Genomic DNA, 19,619 nt, shown 5'->3' on the forward strand with positions numbered 1-19,619 from the left:
AATTGCCAATTCGATTTTTCTTTTTTAATGACTGAAGTTTGCACATATTTTATAGACCATCTGGTGACTTTTCAGTGTGAAAAACACCTCTACAGGGCACCTTTCCAGAATGTTTGAAATCTGACCGTTAGATCGCACCCATTGATATTGAACGGTCCTGATCGATCCTAGATGTGACTGTTGGCTTGAGTAAAACCTCTCTCCAACCCAGTCATCGTTAGATCAACCATCTATGGTGTGGATCGCACCCCCTTGGCACATGACCGTTGGGGAAAGGGACACAACCCATTTGATCACACCCTTTGACCGTTGGAGTCATGGGCCCGTTGGGCCGACCGTTAGGCCCGAACCGAAGCCCAACCCAACTGAACCATTCGGCTTGATGGGCCTGCGAACCATTTGACCCACCCATCCGACCGGTCCACCTTCATCTTGATCCAACGGTGCAGATCAAATCTGGAAAAATTAAAGGCTCCAATCGCTCCTCGCGACGTTGCGTACGTGCGAAGTGCAAAGTGCGCCTAAAAAAGCGCCAATAAAGCGCCACTATGCGCCCTATAGCCCATTGCCCACGCCGCGCGCGCGCGTGCGCGTGCGCGTGTGCGAACGGTGCGTTGCACCGTCCCGCGGGTCCAACCCAATGTGCAATCAACAAGAGTTAGAAAAGGTAGTGCTTTATAAGCCCTTCTCTTTCTTTTCTCTCATCCGATGTGGAACTATCTTTTTCAACTACACTTCTACATCCTTTTGTAAAAGCAAATATTTCCAAGAAAACTTTTTCTTTTTCCCAAACGCTTTTGATAAAATATTTTCCAAAACACTAAAACATGTAATATACATGATTTTGAAAATGCAAAATCATTAACAATCCCCCACCATTTTCAAAATCAAAGAAAATTTTCTCATCAGGCTTGGAAATCTTATGCATAGATGAAGGTATCTCTCGATTTGAACCTTCACTTAGTGAGGACATATCAAAGTTAACCAGAATTGCATAGTAGACGTATCTTTGAACTAGCTATTCTATTTGGTTAACCGGATACGTCTCACACACAAGATTTCACCTCTTTGGGCAATTTCTAAAACCGACACATGTACTGGCCTTGTGTCTATATCTTGGTTTCATGAGCGCTCTAGAGACTAGCCAGGTCTCATAGGAAGCGGCACCACTTCCACACTCACATAGGTAGGCTTATCAAGAGTGCCCCTGTAACTAAAACACTCCAACACTATGTTATAAGCCTATTAAGAGTTTAAATACTCAGCCTTCTCCTTTTAAACATTACAGGTACCAAGCACTTTACCTTGGGATGGCAAATAATACAGATTATAGTGCTTGCAGTCACTCCATATGATGTACTTGGACTCATTGAACTCAAGACTTGATGTTTATTCAAGTGTTGAGTTGATGTTCCATCATTGGTGACTATTGGTTAATGGCTTTAACCCCATCCCTAATGATGTTTTACACACCAGATCTCTTGCAAGAGCTTTAGTGAATGGATCGGCCAAGTTTTGACTCGATCTCACAAAATCAATAGTTACTACTCCATTAGTAAGTAACTCTCTTATAGCACTATGTCTAAGTCCTATATGTCTGGACTTACCATTATAAACATGATTATATGCCCTTGATAGTGTGGCCTGACTATCACAATGGACATAAATCGATGGCATTGGTTTAGACCATAACGGAATTTCCAATAACAAATTCCGAAGCCATTCCGCCTCTTTACAGCATGCTGCCAGAGCTATAAACTCTGCTTCCATAGTTGAAGTTGTTATGCATGTCTGTTTCTTAGAGGCCCAGGAGACTGCTCCCCCACCAAGGGTGAAAATCCACCCACTGGTTGATAAATGGTCTATACGCTCAGTTATCCAACTAGCATCAGAGTATCCTTCTATTACAGTTGGATACCCACTATAACATAAACCATAGTCTATAGTTTTCTTTAAATATTTTAAAACTCTATAGACTGCATTCCAATGAGAAAAACTAGGATTACTGGTAAACCTACTAAGTTTACCTACAGCATATGCTATGTCTGGCCTAGTACAAGTCATAGCATACATAAGACTACCAATTACACTAGCATACCCTAGTTGAGAGATAGTCCTACCAGTATTAAGATACAACTTTATATTTGGGTCAAAAGGTGTTGAAATGGGTGAACATTCAAAATGGTTAAACTTTTTGAGAACTTTCTCAATATAATGTGATTGTGTTAGAATAAGACCATTATTCTGTCTTATGATTCTAATACCCAAAATCACATCAGCTTCACCCATATCTTTCATATCAAAGTTTTGAGAAAGATATGATTTAGTACTTTGAATGCTTTCAATATCGGTACTAAAAATTAACATGTCATCAACATATAAACAAATAACAACACCTTTGCCACCCTTAAATTTACTGTATATACATTTATCTGACTCATGTATCTTATAACCATTTGACACTAAGACTTTATCAAATCTTTCATGCCATTGTTTAGGGGCTTGCTTAAGCCCATACAAAGATTTGATAAGCTTACATACTTTATGCTCTTGGCCTGGCAGAATAAATCCCTCAGGTTGTTCCATATACACTTCTTCATCAAGTTCACCATTTAAGAATGCGGTTTTAACATCCATCTGGTGAATGTGAAGTTTGTATATGGAAGCAAGGGCAATCAACACTCTAATGGTAGAAATCCTAGCAACAGGTGCATATGTGTCAAAGAAATCAATACCGGGTTTTTGAGTAAACCCTTTGGCAACTAACCTTGCCTTAAACTTTTCTATGGTCCCATCTACTTTGATCTTCTTCTTGAAGATCCATTTACATCCTATAGGTTTAGACCCAGGTGGTAGATCAACCAAAATCCAAGTTTTATTACCCATGATAGAATCCATTTCGTCATTAATTGCTTCTTTCCAAAAAGCAGCATCTTGTGACTTTATGGCTTCTCCATAGGTTTGAGGGTCACTTTCTATGCTAAAGTTTAACAAGATAGAACCTTGGAGTTTTTCCCTTGTCCCTTCTACCAGGTAGGTTACAAAGTCAGGGCCAAAACTCCTATCCCTTCTATCTCTTGAGCTTCTTCTTATTTTACTAGGTTGTACACTAGGTTCACCAACTTCTGTTTGTGATTCTAAATGATGATCTACAGAAGTTGTAGGTTCAATTTCTTTAGGAATTGAAGTGAACCTATTTTCATAGAAAAAGGCATCTCTAGATTCAATTATGGTATTGACATCTATAAAATCATTGGGTTCTATAACTAAGAACCTATAGGCCTTACTGTGACTAGCATATCCCAAAAAGATACACTCAATACCCTTTTCACCTAATTTCCTTAACTTAGGTTTAGGGACTTTAACTATAGATCTACAACCCCAAACTTTAAGGTAACTTAAGTTTGGTTTCCTTTTCTTCCACAATTCATAAGGGGTTATATCAGATTTCTTACTTGGAACCCTATTCAAAATGTGACAAGCTGTAAGTAAGGCTTCACCCCAAAAACTTTTATTTAAACCAGAATTAACAAGCATAGCATTAATCATTTCAGTAAGTGTCCTATTCTTCCTTTCTGCTACACCATTTTGTTGTGGTGTATAAGGGGCAGAAGTTTCATGGACTATGCCTACTGATTCACAGAAATGAGGAAAGTGATATTCACCACCTCTATCTGATCTGAGACATTTAATGCTTGTTATACATTGGTTTTCTACTTCAGTTTTATAAATCTTAAATTTTTCTAAAACCTCATCTTTATGACTAAGTAGATAAACATAACAGTACTTAGAATAATCATCAATAAATGTAACAAAGTACTTTTTACCTCCCTTTGTGGGAACACTATGAATGTCACATACATCACTATGAATTAAATCTAACAAGTTAGAAGTTCTATCTACTTTAGGAAATGACTTAGTAATTATCTTGGTTTGCATGCATGTTTTACATCTATCTACTAAGTCATTTTCATATTTAGGAATTAAGGTTAACTTAACCATATCATTCATTTTCCTAGTATTTACATGTCCTAAACGATTATGCCATAAAGATAAAGAAGAATCCAAAACATAAGCAAAGACATTCACTTTATTGATATTAAGTTTGAACATCCCTTCATACATATATCCCTTCCCAACAAAAGTACCCCCCTTAGAAAGAATGAACTTGTCAGATTCAAATACAAGTTTGAAGCCATTCTTGTTGAGAATGCTTCCAGACACTAAGTTCTTTCTAACTTCTGGTACATGGTAGACACCGGTTAGAGTGAGTCGCTTGCCGGATGTGAACTCAAGTTCCACCTTGCCCTTCCCTTTGACTTCTGCTGTCGACGAATTTCCCATGTATAACACGCTTCCATCTTCAACTGTTTCATAAGTTGAAAACAGGTTCCTGTCTTTACAGACATGCATCGTCGCACCAGAGTCAATCCACCAATCATTGCCATCTTCAAGCATATTTGCCTCTGAAATCATGGCGACAAACTTTTCTTTGTCTGTTGGTGCACCCGACTTCTTATCCTTAAGAAGTCGGCACTCACTCTTGTAATGGCCTGGTTTGCCACAGTTGAAACAAGCACCCTTTCTTTTCTTATTCTTATTAGTATTCTTTTCAGGGTGTTTGTTTCTCTTCCAATTGCCTTTTCTTTGTTGGTTCGAATTCTTGACATTTTCCACCAAATGGATCTTAGAGGATACAGTTTCATTTTCTTTCTTGTCTCTGATTCTTGACTCTTCCTCAATCCTGAGGCATTGAGCCAAGTCTTCAATAGACATTTCCTCTTTCTTGTGTTTTAGACTTTTTCTAAAGTCTTTCCAATTTGGTGGAAGTTTGTCAATAATTGACGGGACAATGAAGGAATCATCAAGAAGGATGCCTTGCAAATGAATTTGATTAATTACATGTTGTATTTCATGTAATTGATCAATAACAGACTTATCATCTACCATTTTAAAATTTAAAAATTGACTCACAGTGAATTTCTTGCTACTAGCGTCTTCCGCCAAGTATTTGGCTTCAAGTGCATTCCAGATTTCACTTGCTGATCCCATGCCTTGATATATGTCAAATAGTGTATCTGACATAGCATTTAGGATGTGCCCTTTGCAAATGTAGTCATCCTGTTCCCACTTCATCCTTGCACGAGCCTCCGCCAAAGTTTCATTTTCATTTGCTGACGGCTTTAGAGTTGTGAGAACATGGACCACTTTGAGTGATGTCAAAATGAAGTGCAGCTTCTTCTGCCAGCGCTTGAAATTTCCTTTGTCGAAACGTTCGAGTTTGACAAAGTCTTGGGTCATTTGACGAACTGAATAAAGTGCCATTGAAACAACAGTAGAAAATCTTGTCTTAAGATTGTTGGAAAATTTGTTGAGGGTACTGTTGATGATAGAAAACAGAAACTTGTTGCTTCAAGGCGTGATATCACTTTCCTTAAGACAAGATTCGCCCCCACTAGTAGTGTGCAAAGGGGATCCGCGAATTGCCTCCAAGATACAATGAAGCCTAGTAGGGAAGCCCTACTAATGTTTGATGACGCGTAGCACTAGCGGAATCAAACCCGAAATGCCCTTCCGAAATTTCAAGCCTTAGAGAAATCTCTAGATTCTGTTTCTGCAGAAAAACAGTATCTAGAACAGTAAACAAAAGAAAAACAGTATGTAGAAATACTTGGGGATTTTAGTAGGAGTGTAGAAGAGAGTGTAAAGTCAGTCAGAATTGCCAATTCGATTTTTCTTTTTTAATGACTGAAGTTTGCACATATTTTATAGACCATCTGGTGACTTTTCAGTGTGAAAAACACCTCTACAGGGCACCTTTCCAGAATGTTTGAAATCTGACCGTTAGATCGCACCCATTGATATTGAACGGTCCTGATCGATCCTAGATGTGACTGTTGGCTTGAGTAAAACCTCTCTCCAACCCAGTCATCGTTAGATCAACCATCTATGGTGTGGATCGCACCCCCTTGGCACATGACCGTTGGGGAAAGGGACACAACCCATTTGATCACACCCTTTGACCGTTGGAGTCATGGGCCCGTTGGGCCGACCGTTAGGCCCGAACCGAAGCCCAACCCAACTGAACCATTCGGCTTGATGGGCCTGCGAACCATTTGACCCACCCATCCGACCGGTCCACCTTCATCTTGATCCAACGGTGCAGATCAAATCTGGAAAAATTAAAGGCTCCAATCGCTCCTCGCGACGTTGCGTACGTGCGAAGTGCAAAGTGCGCCTAAAAAAGCGCCAATAAAGCGCCACTATGCGCCCTATAGCCCATTGCCCACGCCGCGCGCGCGCGTGCGCGTGCGCGTGTGCGAACGGTGCGTTGCACCGTCCCGCGGGTCCAACCCAATGTGCAATCAACAAGAGTTAGAAAAGGTAGTGCTTTATAAGCCCTTCTCTTTCTTTTCTCTCATCCGATGTGGAACTATCTTTTTCAACTACACTTCTACATCCTTTTGTAAAAGCAAATATTTCCAAGAAAACTTTTTCTTTTTCCCAAACGCTTTTGATAAAATATTTTCCAAAACACTAAAACATGTAATATACATGATTTTGAAAATGCAAAATCATTAACAATCCCCCACCATTTTCAAAATCAAAGAAAATTTTCTCATCAGGCTTGGAAATCTTATGCATAGATGAAGGTATCTCTCGATTTGAACCTTCACTTAGTGAGGACATATCAAAGTTAACCAGAATTGCATAGTAGACGTATCTTTGAACTAGCTATTCTATTTGGTTAACCGGATACGTCTCACACACAAGATTTCACCTCTTTGGGCAATTTCTAAAACCGACACATGTACTGGCCTTGTGTCTATATCTTGGTTTCATGAGCGCTCTAGAGACTAGCCAGGTCTCATAGGAAGCGGCACCACTTCCACACTCACATAGGTAGGCTTATCAAGAGTGCCCCTGTAACTAAAACACTCCAACACTATGTTATAAGCCTATTAAGAGTTTAAATACTCAGCCTTCTCCTTTTAAACATTACAGGTACCAAGCACTTTACCTTGGGATGGCAAATAATACAGATTATAGTGCTTGCAGTCACTCCATATGATGTACTTGGACTCATTGAACTCAAGACTTGATGTTTATTCAAGTGTTGAGTTGATGTTCCATCATTGGTGACTATTGGTTAATGGCTTTAACCCCATCCCTAATGATGTTTTACACACCAGATCTCTTGCAAGAGCTTTAGTGAATGGATCGGCCAAGTTTTGACTCGATCTCACAAAATCAATAGTTACTACTCCATTAGTAAGTAACTCTCTTATAGCACTATGTCTAACTCTCTTTTTTTAGTATCTTCTATTCACAAACAAGTAAAAGGCTGATTTTTAGATGAAACCGTTTTTTTATTGAATCTAATGATATTTTTAGGAATTTGGTTTTACATTTAGATAGATACAACCAAGGTTTTAAATTTCGCTTCTGGACCCAATTTCGGTATGGGCCGAAATCCGAAATTTGCTAATAATTAAAAAATACTATTTAATTAATTTTGAAATTTCGGACCAAATTCCGGCCGAAATTTTGTAATATATATATATATATATATATATATATATTTAATATACATTTTCTCGAAATTTCGGCCAAAATTCTCGAAATTCCGAAATTTCAGACCAAAATTCTGAAATTTCGGCCGAAATTTGGGAAAGTCCGAAATCCCGGATTTCGCCAAATTTCGGATTCGGATTTCGGCCGAAATTTAAAACCATGGATACAACAACCACACATCACTCCCCGTACCCTTTTTTAATCTTTTTTAAAGCAGAATGTATTTAAATCCATTTAATTCATTGAACATATTTTTGATATTTTGTGCATTTAACCTTTCTTACTACATTGTGATGAACCAATACCGCATTAAATCGAATTTTTCCTCTTATCATTTTTTGGGGCGTTGATAAATTCACCCCCTTCTATGATGCATTCACCCCCTATTCTTCAAAATGGACGATAGAGCCCTCACCATAGGATGATCCAAACCGCCCATTTGATGGGCCACAATGTAAATAGGTTGTGCCCCAAAAATGATTTCCATAGGATGATCCCAACTATCCGATCTCTAGAAGTTTTCATAATGTGAGTCCCTCGTTAGATCGGAGGGTTGAGATCATCCTATGGAAATGATTATTGGGGCACAACCTATTTACGCTGTGGCCCATCAAATGGGCGGTTTGGATCTTCCTATGGTACGGGCTGTACAGTCCATTTTGAAGAATAGGGGGTGACTTCAGCATAGAAGGGGGTGAATTTATCACTGCCCTTTTTTTTTGAAATGGTGAGATATATATTAGAAGTTGGAACAAGCCTCAAGACAGAGGAGGTCAATATTACAGGATAAAATATAAAGGAAAAGAAAGAACTTAGAAAGTATTTCACAGGAGGAGAAAATAAAAAGTTTTCAAGGATGCCCAATTCACCTCATCTCTAGCAAATCAGTCCTCATTATTAGCCGAGTGATGCACAAGATGACCTTTGAGATGGTCTCGAATCTCATTGATCTAGTGGTATTTAGGGAATCTCCTTTTAGCCACTCCAGAATACTAGTAATTTTAATACCCCTAGACAACTCATTTGAATCATGTGAAACAACCAATTACTCCAAAAGCTTAAGCTGTTGGACACTCCACCTCACGTGTAGCCCCTCTTTTTAGGGTTAGCCTGCACATGGCACATGTGGCCCCTCTTTTGAGTTGGGCATTGCATGAGAATATTTAATATCAAGGAGTTTTGAATGCGGGCAATTTGCTCTCATACCATGTGAAACAACCAATTAGTCCAAAAGCATAAGTTGTTGGAGATGGTGGTATTTAATCTTTTATACTTTAACAAATCCGGGACCCCAATGGATCTTGAGAAGGCCCATCTCTAGTGACCCCCTCCTCATCTATAAGCAAACCACTTACCATTTTTCTTCTCTCCCATTTCTTTGTCCTATCATGCTTTGCTAACTATGATCTTGATGGGAAACTAAATCCTATTGGCCTCCTCTCCATCAAGGAAGTATATATGCAAACCTTTTACAATAAATGGGGTTGGGTTCGGGTTAATTTCAAGTCATTTAGCAAAAGCTTGACCCGGCCCGACCCAAGTTCCACCCCTGTAGAGTGTGCAATGAGCCTAACAGTGGATGAATCATCACACATTCTATGAAACTTTGCAATCCATGGGCAGAAAATCAAACTCTAATAATAATTTAAAATTTAAGAAAAGCAAAGTGATTCACTTCCTTTTTACTACAAAACCAGTACAATAATGAACTCTCCAACGTGTAAACCCAAAACTTCCCCCACATAAAAAAAAACCCTAATTCTATTCTCTTATTATCATTCAAACAAAAGCTTGAAAACACACTGAGAGTTCTCTTATCCCTAAAACTGTCTACCCACAAATGTCTGACCAAATTGCCAGTTTGAGGGTGCAATATTATCAGATTCCACCATCCTTCCATCACTAGTAGTTACTCTGAATGACAATCTTTGACCCAGCAATGACACATGTGTATCCCAAATTTGCCCCCAATTTCGCGACATCGGTACCCAACCCGTCCTTGATCCCTTGATGGACAATCCGGTAATATCGCCGGCTCCGGCCACATTATATACTAGAACCTCTAACCAACCAGGATTTCCCTTGAGTTGAAACCTAATACCACCAGTTTTCACACAAGGAACACGGCGGTAATTAACGGGGACAATTCCAGCCTTGTATTTAGCAATCTTCAAGAACATGGGCATGGAGAGATCAAAGTGCTTGAGAGGGGGATTGCACCAGTTCTCTGTAGGCTTTGAGTAGTTTGGAGGGCAGAAATTGGTTGCGGTGACGGTAATTGAGCCTGGTAAGCACCATGGTGGGTCATTTGCGCATTCGAGCTGAAAGCATGCACCACATGTTGCACCATGATTGAAGAGGGCTGTGCTTAGGGCCGTGGTCGCGAGGCCATATCGTTGTCGGAACAGATTGCCATAGCCACAAGCTCCTTCTGTTGAAGAGGAAGTGTACTTCGATGTTAGAAACATGGTTTTAAATTTCCACTGAAATTTTGGGTTTCGGTCAACCCCAAAATCAAAATTGGGGATACTACACAAAACATTACATTATTTCGTCCAAAATTTCAAAATTTCTCCTTTTCCAGACATTTCGCCTGGGACAGAAACGCATTCCGAAACCGAAATTTGAAACCATGTGATAGAAATACTACAATCTTGTAATGTTTCATATTTCACTTGATAAACACTTAAGTAAAGAATTCAATTAATTAGAATCCACAGAATATATTGGATCATTGGGAACACATTATTTTTCCTTTTCTTTACTTATGGTCTCTAGGGATAGGGGTATTGCTTTGTTCTTTGTTGGCATGATTGAATATCTTTTTTATATTAATACACTGGTAGGGACCCTGCCAAACCCCAGCATACCTATCAAGAAAGAGAGAGAGAGAGAGAGAGAGAGAGAGAGAGAGAGAGAGAGAGAGGGTCTAGGGTTTTAACATTTAAATGGGTTTCTCAGTAGTAGAGAGTACTTAGGGTTTGAACATTTACATGGGTTTCTCAGTAGTACGAGTAGTTATAGAAGTGTAGTCCTCATTTATTTATTGTGGGACCAATGGGACCCACTCGACGGGGCCAATAATTTCCAACAATGGTATGGGCCATACATAGTACACATTGTCTTACTGGGCATACACACCACCGGGATCAATCCTAACCATCAATATTTGGACCCCACATGGAGATATGTACTGTAATCAGTGAACTTGCCGACGCGCCAGTGGAGAATAAGAAGTAGAATGGAGCCATATTATTGGGTGATCTAAACCATTCATTGGTTGGTCCCCAACATAGGCTATGCCCCAAAACAATAATCCTAACCCTTAGATTTGTGGAGGTTTAAAATATTTTGCACAATAGATCCGTCTTATTAGGTGATCTAAACCATTCATTTGTTTTGGATCCTGATCATAGGATCTGAAAAAATTAACGATCTGATATAGACACATAACAAAGGCCCATGGGACAGTCCTAAATCCAATTTTACTATAGTATTTTACGAAAATAACGTTCAATTTTTATAACATTAGGTATTATTCCAAGGGTATTTTAGTAAAAATAAGATCCATTATCAGTATTATGTCATTCATATGTCCCAATTTTCAAGTCGCCCTCTTCTCTTCCTCCTCTAACCATTGATTTAAAATCCCTCACCCTCTTTTGAGAATTTAATTTAATTGCCTAAAATGTTAGTAGGACCCAGTAGGACACAGTCCGATTTGAAATGGATCGTGATTTAGTATGATCCGAAGAACACTCCGAATCCGATCAGACCATCCTGACTTAGACATAGGTAGATCAGACATCCCTATTAACACACCGTAATTCACAGGTAAAAATATCATCACAGCCACAAATAATATTTCATAGTTAAGAAAAATTAAAGAAATACTTACGCATAGTTCCGTTGCCATGAATATCACCGTAAAATGTCGCGTGTGCACTATCCCAACCTCCTAGACCGGTAACACCTGCCATTGCTAAGAACAAAGTCACAGCCACCACCACAACACCCTGTCTACCCATCTCAGCTCTCTCCCTCTCTATGTCAAAACATGCCCATGCAAACAGTATTTATATGAAAGATGTGAAGGAGAAAAAGGAAGGAGATTGATATCGGCAGTCCTTATTCTCCATTTGAAGAAGAAAATCCCACTCGAAATATATGAGTTACCATAAGAGATGGAGAAAAAACAGTGATTCTTTGTTTATCAATGAAACTTATGGTAAGAGATTGGATTATTATTGCCATTCTAAAAAAAGAGATTGGATAGTTACATTTACTTATGGTAAGAGATTGGATAATTATTGCCATTCTAAAAAAAAAGAGATTGGATAGTTACATTTGGGTAAAATTCTTTGTATTTATGTAGATAAAATTCTTTGTATTTAACTAATACTTCTTGTTAAGGTAAATTTTCAATTTTGTAGTGATGAAAGAAACTTCCAAGTTGGAGAAGCGAAATTTGCCAAATTTTGAGTAAATACTATGTATATTTAATGACAAATCTTTTACTAGAGTCCAGTTTAATATGATGAGAGATTGAATACAGACTGTGGAAATATTGAATCGAAAATTTTGGACCCATTTGTCCCCGCTTTAGAATTTATCTTAGAAAACATTTTCCATTGAAAATGAGCCTTCCAATGCTTGATGGCTCAAAAATGGCTGTTTTGTAGGGGTGCAGCTTGGGCTTGACCCGGGCCAACCCGGGATAGCATTCCTTCAATCCTAACCCAACTTAACCTGAGGCTTGGGTTGTGGATGATTAACCCTAATCCAGCCCGCCTCTAAATCTCTCAACCCTAACCCTACCTATCTAGCTAGGGTTGAGTCTGAGTTGGGTTCGGATTGAAAAGGTCAATAAAATTAGAGGACGAAGGTCGGGTTCTTGTAGGTTGGCCCAAAGCCTCAACCCTAACTTAACCCGAAATTAAATTGGATTGGGTAACCTGAGGAAATTCCAACCCAACCCGAGCAGGTTGAACCCATTGGGTTTGGGTTGAGCCAGACCCTTGCTCCCCTAGCTGTTCTAAGTCCTCTATTAAGTATCAAAATTAAGGAAAACTCACAAACGTTAGAAGGGCATTTATTGTTAGGAATTATTATAAAGATCAACCTTTGACCCATTGTGCCACATGGATGTGATCGTGGTTGTTGATTCTCATTAAAGGACAACAAGTTTGGACCCATCTTGATGAGAGTATCTTATTATTATTTTTATTTTTTGAATATCAAGCTAGAGTATGGCGGACCCCTACCATATGTATTAATGAAGAAGAAATATAAGTTACATTCTTACATAATCCTAGGGATGTTCATTATTCAGTTATAACAGGGTAACCGAACCGAACCGAGTTGGTTTGGTCGGTTCGGTTCAGCTTTATTTCCTTTTCGGTTCGGTTTCAGTTTTTTTTTTTTGGAAATTCGGTTATTTGGGTTTAGGTTCGGTTATCTCAAAAAAAAATTCGGTTAACTGAATAACCAAAATTATGGATAAAACCATTGTTTTTTCAAAAAAAAAATGCTATATGGGCACTCCATAGGATGATAAAAAAAATGTCCATTTGATTGATCACAACTTAATTAGGTTGTGCTCAAAAAATCATTTCGTTAGGATGATCCTAGTCCTCTGATCCAAATCGAAATATAGCTTTTTCCCCTCTTTTTCACCCATTATTCAGCTATTCTGTTATAACCGAATAACCGAATTTTTAAGCGGTTCGGTTTCGGTTTTTGGAAATTTCGGTTATCGAAATTTGATAACCGAAATTATTTCGGTTATCAAATTTCGGTCTATTCGGTTCGGTTATAACCGAACGCACACCCCTACATAATCCCTCCCCTCACTATCACAATATACAATGTTTAGGAGTACGGGAGGGGATATAAACACGGAAATATTCAATCATTTACAAGGGCACTCTACTTTTGAAAGAAAATATGGTGTTGTATTAGCTTCTCTCCATACGTGTGAAATTTTCCAGCTCTCGAAGTTTTGCAGGGAATCTTTAATCTTTGCAAATGTACTTACTTTTTTATAATCTTCGCTGCCAACTGTGAATCAGATTCTACCCACAAATTTGTAACTTGATTATGTTTTGTAAGAAGGATGCTTTGAAATATAGCATCAAGCTCTATTGCATAAGTATCTTCTCTCTCAATGTTTGATGAGAGTATTGATATGATGCTTAAGAATCGCGAATAATAATCTCAAAGTTTGATGAGAACATTGGTACGATGCTTCCTAGTTTGATGAGAACATTGCTATGATGCTTGCAGAAACTAAGCATCATATGATGATCAAAATCGTACTCTTTGATGAACGTGTGTCGTGTTCCTTTCATGAAGGTCCATTTTGACTTTTGAGGACCTTGTTTAGTAAGAAGAGATGCATTTCTATTTTATGTTATTTTCATTGATGAATATTCAATACTCACATGGTTATTTTGCTAACCTATTCATACTCCATTGAAGAAATACATTCATTGGCAATGGATTTTGCGACAGTCAACTTTAACCGTTGCAGGTATTTAGCTCGTATGGTGGTGGTGTAAGCAGTCAACAGGGAAGCATGGATTTACCTACAACGTATGTCGTAGATTACTGATGAGTAACGTTTGATTGTCAACCTCATAGAGTAGATGTAGAGTTGGGGGGGGGGGGGGGATTTGCCATCGTACATTGCAAATGGCATTACGCGGAACATCTGTTGCATGAGAAAGCATCCACATAGGCTCACTTTTCAACAGATTTTGTCCTCATTCATGACATGGCTGCTCTCTCAGTAAACATGCAAAGATTAACCATGAGACATCCCTGGTAGTCTCCAGTATTTTCAATGCTATATTGGCAACCAAACAAAGGGTTGGATCTGTTTGGATGCGGGTAATATAGAAGAAGAAGGAAAGGAATATAGATCCACAGTTCTTTACTTTCTTTACCACTTGATTTGAGAGGAAAGTAACAGTAAGAAGGGCATGTTTTAAGGCGTCAAGCATAGCAAACACCCTCCCTCCACCGTCCTACGCCTTTAATGTTGGTGACCACATATTGACTCCTTTAGGGTTGATATCTCAGTATGTCCAAAAAATTTCCACAGCACATTTGGGAGTTTCCTATTCATAAAGTAACTTCTCTGTATCATTTTTCATTTTCATCTTCTTCTTCTTCTTCTTATTATTCTTCTTCAGCTTCAAAGATCCATATATATAGCCGTACGAATGTCATAGCTCTGGTTGCAGTGGAGGGCTCTGATGCGGCAGGGCCAGACACGGCTAGCCGATGGTTTGAAGGCTGTGAAACGAATCCAAATGTGCCTTTCAATCAAGAATATGCCAAGAGTCCAAGACGCTTAAAAGATTATACATCACATACAATGAAGGAAGTAATGAGTGAAGCTTTCCAATGATGGGTCAATCACAAACTCTCTAGTCTCCTCCTCCTCTCTCTAGTTGTCATCTTCTCTCCATATGTCATTAAAATATCACCGAGATCAACCAACCCCACGTCCCTTAGTCTCTTCCCCACCTCTTCAAACATACAAACCCCTTCTTCATTTGAAAAGCTATACAAAAACTTATTATAATCAAACCTAGGCACCTCAACCCCACCACCCATCATCCTCTCCACATACTTTGTAGCCTCCAATGACTTCCCAAGTTTCACCAATCCCCCCACAAATATAGAATCAAAATTCACAAGTGGGTCAGGCCCCTTCCTCCCTCTCTTCCCCAAATGCCCTTGCAAAAGCATAATATAAGTATGCATTGTTGGCTCACACCCTCTCTCAACCATTTCTCTGAACACTTGGGTGGCCTCACCAGCCCTTCTCAACCTCAAAAACCCCTTAATCAACTCATGATAAACACCCACATCAGGGTTCTCAATCCACCCCACAATCCTACAACCTTCCCTCACCCTCCCTCTACACAAAAGCCCATAAACCAATGCACCAAATATCTGATTATCAACCTTAACCCCTCTCTTAAGCATTTCATCAAACAACATATGTGCAAGAATAACCTTCCCATTTTTACACATCCAACTAATCAAAATCTTATAACTAGATGACCCCAAATCATGAATCCTCTCCTTTCTCAAGGATTGGAACAACTTCATTGCATCTTCAAATCTATTGGATTTTAATAGGGTTTCCATAATTTCCTCACAAGAACCCACATTAGGCTCAAAACCCTCATCCACCATCAAATTCCAAACCTTACACGCCTCCATCAAATCACCCACCCTACAAAACCCAATAACCAAAAACCCATATGTAATCTCAGAAGGTTTAATCCAAGGCTTAAGCTTCCAAACAATATATTTAGCTTCAAAAACCAACTTAGAACGGATTAGGGTTTCAACCACCTTGTTTAATCTCTCCACACTATAAAACAACTCATGGGAATTAATCAGATGAAAAATCTCAACACATTTCTTCATCTCTCTCGCATCAGCCAAAGTTTTCATCGCGATTCGGATAGTCGTATCCGTTACGATACGCTTTTCGGCCATTTCCGTTACGAAACCCCATAACAGATCTATGTTTCGGGATTTTCCGAAAATGTCGAGCATTTTGTTGTATGTAGTCGATGAATGGGAAAATTTGGAATCGGTTTCGGAGAATCTGAAGAATCTGTAGATGGGTTTCCATGAATAGGGGAATCGGTTGCAGACCTGGAGGAAAAATTCGTGGGTGAGGCCGATATTGCAGTTTCGGAGATGGGAGTAGAGTTTCGTATCGGGGGAGTTTTGTTGTTGGTAGAGAATTGTGCAGACTCGGAGGAGACGAGCCGGGTCGAATGGGGAAAGATCGGTCGTGGCCATATCGGGGTTTCGGGTTGATACGTTTCGGATTTGGAGGTGAGAATGGAGTTTCGGTAAGTATCGGAGTGGAGCTTTTCGGGTTGCATTCATTTGGATTTTTCTTCACTAGGAAAAGATCCGTTACAACTGAAACAGTGAAACATGGATTGCAAAGCAAATTTAATACACCATTCATCTACGATTTTATACGGTGAGTGTGCGTGAAGTCCAGGACAGTGGGACCCACTTCAAAGGATGATCCAAACTGTTGCTTTGTTGGGCCCTACTATAGGCTACTGTTTTTGTCTTTACAAGATGAACTATTGAACTATGAGCATGAGATTTTATCGTCCTTATAGTCCCGTATATTTCAAAAAGTACTGTATGGACCACATCATAGGATGATCCAAACTGTCAATGTGATGGAACCATGGTTTTAAATTTCGACCGAAATCCGAAATTGATCGAAACCTAAATTTGGCGAAATTAGAAATTTCGCCGTTTACTCGGTAATTTTGGTCCAAAATTTTGGAATTTCTGTCAGGAATTCAGACTCGAGTACCAAATTTCGACCAAAGTTTCAGTTTTTCGGAAGTCCGAAACCGTTACCGAAATCAAAATTTTAAACCTCGGATGTAACACAACGTAAATAGGTTGTGCCCCAAAAATCACTTCCATAGGATGATCCTAGCCCTCCGATCTATAGAGGTTTCCAAGATATGCATTTCCTTTATAGATCAGAGGTCTAGAATCATCCTATGCAAATGATTTTTTTGGAACATTACTTTTTGAAAAGTACGGGACTCTAAGGCTCTGTTTGGTTGCAAAAAGTAGGGAAGACGGCTGAGCATTTCTAGGAATATGAAATACCAAGTGTTGTTTGGTTGTCATTTTTTAGCTCAAATCCTATTTGACTACTAGACATGGAAGAGACATCATTATTACACCCTATAAAATCTCAGCCGGAGCATTAGGTGTACGGTGCGTACATATAGCATAGATTCGGTATATACACTCTAGATCAAAATCTGTTTGGTGATGGTTATGGCCACCAAAGTGAATTTTCTTTTTTTAGGGATTTGCTAGGGACCATCGCAGAAAGGCATCTTGCGGCTGGCTGTTGCGTAGCAAATACCCTTTTTATAATACCTCGAAGAAAATTATAAAAAAACCAAAAGTGGAGATGCAGGGGATCGAACCCTGTACCTCCCGCATGCAAAGCGGGCGCTCTACCATTTGAGCTACATCCCCATTTGTTTTATAGTTTCAATCTTTGTATATTTAAAAGTTTGAAATTTAAATTGGAAATCCTTGACTGAAAATATCTTCAACACAGTTATAAGCTTATACGAGGAAAGTGATTGTGAGCGGCCCCTCATCTACTACTATAAGCTAGGAGAAAAGGAAGTGAATTTTTTGATTTTTTTGAAAATTATATGAGAATTGCACATCACTTTTTTTGACTTTTTTCAACAAATGCACCCATTCAACTCACATATTTTCAATCCTACCCCCTCCTTTATGCTTTTAACAAAAGCACCCATTAAAGCCATATAATTTCAATCTTACCTCCCTCCTTTATGGTTTTTTAATAAAAAATCTATAGGGTGATCTTAACCATCCGATTTAAGAGAAATTATGGAAACATCTATAGATTGGAGGGCTAGGATCAGCCTATGGAAATGATTTTTGGGGCACAACCTATTTATGTTGTGTTCCATCACATGGACGGTTTGGATCAACCTATGACGTGGTCCGTACAGTTCTTTGTCGGCCCGTGCATTCACGAGTTTTTTACTAGTATAAGCTTATATGAGGTGACCGCTAAAAACACAGTGGGCCCACATATTTGGGGTGATCCGAACTGGTCATTTCATAGGCCCTGACATAGATAAGGGGTGCCCAAAAAATCAGCTCCATAGGATCATCTCAACCCTTCGAACTGTGGAGGTGAAAGAGGAGAAAATAGACGGGTACAAATATGTGGGCCCACCATGTTTTTAGCTGTCACCTCATATAAGCTTATATGAGGGGCCGCTCACATTCACTTTCCCCCTATAACTATACTATCCAATTGTTGGAGAATTGTTAATTGTGTTTATTATCTTTCTAGACCGCTCATTTTATGATCTACGTATGAATGGTCAAGATTGTCCAATGAAGATGCCGACATCAGCGAACAACATGTGAATGGTTTAGATCGCTAAAAATTGAGTCCAATTATATGATCAAAATGTATTTTGAACTTCCGGGAATCCAAGGAGAGGCCCACCATACACTGAGCCAAGATCGATGGTTCATAATTGATCAGTTTGGCGATCCTAGGAAGCATAGAGTCAAGATCAATGGTCAGAATTGATCAGATGGCGAGGGATGTCTATAGCAAGGAATGATCAAATGGGTCCCGCTTTTGTGTGTGGTGAGAAGAAACTCCTACAAAGGCATTTTAGTGTAGAAATTCCGCTGCAAATTCATAGGAAAAGCTCATGGAGTGTAGATGCGATGGGCCCACCAAAAGATTGAAGTATTGGGGAAGAGCTGGGCCACTTATCATCGCCCAATCATGATCGTTGGGAAATGATAAATTTGCCCTTTTCTTTAGATGGCTCACCACTTCCAGTGTACGTGTACGTGCCAATCTGGAACGTTGAATCCTTCCCACGAAATTGTAGACCAGCCACACAGGCTCACTTTTCAACAGATTTTGTCTTACTAATGAGGTGGCTGTTCCCACGTACAAAAGTCAGCCGTGAAATAGCTTTCTGCCAAATTGCCTAGCAAATCCCATATAATTATAGGTAAATGATATAATTAGCTCACTTTTCTTCCCCAGGTCATCACCTTGTAGTGTAAATGGATTAGTCATAATTCATAAAAAGACACTATCGGTCGGTCTATAGGGGTGGCTCGGGGAAGAAAGGGGGCCAAATATGTCACCCCACAGATAAGGGATTTTTGCCTATAATTCACTAACAAACTTTTCTCAATATTAAAATGATATTTCCACCACCCCGGTTTATTTGTATGTTCTTGAAAATAGCTTTATTTTCAAGAAAAGATAATCAAATAGAGTGGAGACATAGGTAGTGATCAGCAATGATTCCTATTCCTATTCCTATTCCTATTTTCTCACAAGTCACAACTGTCGAACCAATAAAACAGGCAAAAATGGGGGAATGAGAATGATCCAGAGCTACTCTGTGTGGCTTCAAAAAAAAGGGCGGAAATCTCAT

At 39.1% G+C, this 19,619-nt stretch overlaps 2 protein-coding genes and 1 non-coding gene across 3 annotated transcripts; all 3 read right to left on the reverse strand.

Moving 5' to 3' along the window:
• Positions 1 to 9,395: 9,395 nt before the first annotated feature.
• On the reverse strand, positions 9,396 to 11,604 carry LOC143850703 (expansin-A22-like). Its single transcript, XM_077359927.1, has 2 exons — positions 11,474 to 11,604; positions 9,396 to 10,006 (listed from the first exon to the last, which is right to left on the reverse strand). The coding sequence occupies exons 1-2, from the start codon at positions 11,601 to 11,603 to the stop codon at positions 9,396 to 9,398; spliced, it is 741 nt and encodes a 246-aa protein (XP_077216042.1). The 5' UTR covers position 11,604.
• Positions 11,605 to 14,089: 2,485 nt separating this feature from the next.
• Positions 14,090 to 16,547, reverse strand: LOC143851613 (Pentatricopeptide repeat (PPR) superfamily protein). Its single transcript, XM_077361097.1, has one exon. It carries the CDS (start codon positions 16,495 to 16,497, stop codon positions 14,998 to 15,000), a length of 1,500 nt encoding a protein of 499 aa, XP_077217212.1. The 5' UTR covers positions 16,498 to 16,547; the 3' UTR covers positions 14,090 to 14,997.
• Positions 16,548 to 17,564: 1,017 nt separating this feature from the next.
• On the reverse strand, positions 17,565 to 17,637 carry TRNAA-UGC (transfer RNA alanine (anticodon UGC)). The gene has a single exon. It is a non-coding gene; the product is annotated as a tRNA-Ala (tRNA).
• Positions 17,638 to 19,619: the final 1,982 nt, after the last annotated feature.

Source organism: Tasmannia lanceolata, unplaced genomic scaffold, assembly GCF_043159265.1.
Source record: "Tasmannia lanceolata isolate RefF3 unplaced genomic scaffold, GAP_Taslan_0.1 ptg000018l, whole genome shotgun sequence".
NCBI classification, from domain to species: domain Eukaryota; kingdom Viridiplantae; phylum Streptophyta; class Magnoliopsida; order Canellales; family Winteraceae; genus Tasmannia; species Tasmannia lanceolata.